The sequence below is a fragment of the Lipomyces oligophaga genome, assembly GCF_038497815.1.
Source record: "Lipomyces oligophaga strain CBS 7107 unplaced genomic scaffold V1516scaffold_24, whole genome shotgun sequence".
Taxonomy (NCBI): Eukaryota; Fungi; Ascomycota; class Lipomycetes; order Lipomycetales; family Lipomycetaceae; genus Lipomyces; species [Lipomyces] oligophaga.
This window is the reverse complement of record NW_027117808.1, coordinates 1-1,639: the sequence shown is the minus strand read 5'-3', so window position 1 is coordinate 1,639 and position 1,639 is coordinate 1. Positions and strand designations below refer to the sequence as shown.

The window sequence follows — 1,639 nt, the reverse complement described above, 5'->3', positions numbered from 1 at the left end:
AGCCATCGGAGTTAGAACTTTCGCTAGAGTGTCGTCGTCGCCGGTTCGAACTTGTCGAACTTGCCAAATCCTCATGCCCTTCAACCTCAAAACCTATCGTATCCGGTAACCCTGCTGATCTCTCTTCCAAACCTATTCCAAACCCACTTGGTGGCAATCGTCGTCTCGATCCAGATCTTTCTAATGACGGAGGTGTACTTAAGTTTGCCAGCCTGCTCTGTCGAGGTGGTGTTCGTGTTGGTGCTCGACCTCCTATGCCACCTCGTATGCGACTTGGAATCCGACTTGGTCTTGACATTGACAATTCAGACAATTGAGATAAACTAGTTCTTGATTCCGTCCGTCGATTGTTAAACAATCCCACAATCAGCTATATTCAATTTAGTAACCCTCAAACCTTGTTCATCGTTCATCTTCGTCATTACTAAATTCAATCCATACTTACCGGATTCGGTTCCGAATGATCTTCTGGCACCCGTCGTAAATATATATCTGCCTGCTCAAATATCCCGTGTCGACTTTTTCTCGAATACGTCTCAAGATGTAGAAAAAAATGCCACCGTCGTGATACTTCTCGCATAACTTCAAACATCTTCGTCGATATATATTGTGGCGACACATTCGTCACTCCATATATTGCCCGCCCGACTTCTTCCGTCCTCCCACTCTGGATCTCGTACGGATCTTCTTCAACCTCATCTAATTCCTCCTCCATATCTCCTTCTCCCTCAATTCCATATCCCGTATACCGCCTCGCAAACGCGACCGCCACATGTCGATAGGTTAGAGTTCCCATCTTGATCCCCCCCATGTATAACGCACTATAGTGTTTCAAAAGCCGGCTAAGCTTCTCCGTCTCCCACACCTTCCCTGTCCTCCAATTGCTCCACAAATAACTGCTCACCTCAACCCTTCTTCCTACCTCTAGCCCCCTTTTCATCCGGAACAAGACCGCTTGCAGCCACCGTTCAATATACATGCAGTAGATCAACATCATTTGACCCGTCCGATATGGCAAAAACCGCGCAATCTCCTTACTTCCCCGTCGTGCCCGGCTCTCGGTCTTACCATATCTTTGAATCACCACAACTAGTCCATGGCACACATACAAGTTCCGCCGTTGGTTATCAAACTTGCCGTCCGTCGTTCGTGTTTCCAAGATCTCCGTTCCCCTCGCTACTCCGCCACCCCCCGTGTGCATACATAGCAACAGTAGCTCTCGAAACTTGTCAACCAAACCCATGTACGACTGGAATACTCGATAATCTCCTCTTGCTAATCCGGCCTTCATCGCCCGACCAACATTGCTCTTATCCATCCGCTTCATCAGCTCACTCTCGCATTTCAAGCGATTGCACATCCCCTCGTTGGCCCCGTGGTCTGTAAAGTTGGTACCATATCGGTGGATCGACATATCGTCCGTCAGTTCATCAATCGCAATCTCAAACCGCTCTCCTCCAAACATGACATGTCTCCACAACACTCGCTCGCATTCCTCAATCAACATCTTATGTCCGACCCGAAATTGTTGTGTGCTTACGTTGCCCACCCTCGGAACTTGCAGCTCCGTATGATTTTCGTTCCAAAACATCCGCTTCGCCTGATACATGTTTGAATAGCTCTCCCTACGCGCATATCG

The 1,639-nt window shown here is 48.3% G+C and overlaps 1 protein-coding gene across 1 annotated transcript; it reads right to left on the bottom strand.

Annotated features, from left to right (window-relative positions):
• Positions 1 to 717: 717 nt before the first annotated feature.
• V1516DRAFT_682754 (uncharacterized protein) lies at positions 718 to 1,639 on the bottom strand (the record flags this gene model as incomplete). The annotated part of the gene is made up of 2 exons (XM_066923470.1): positions 718 to 782; positions 929 to 1,639. Coding segments are annotated over 2 exons (765 nt in total), but the record flags the coding sequence as incomplete, so codon positions are not given.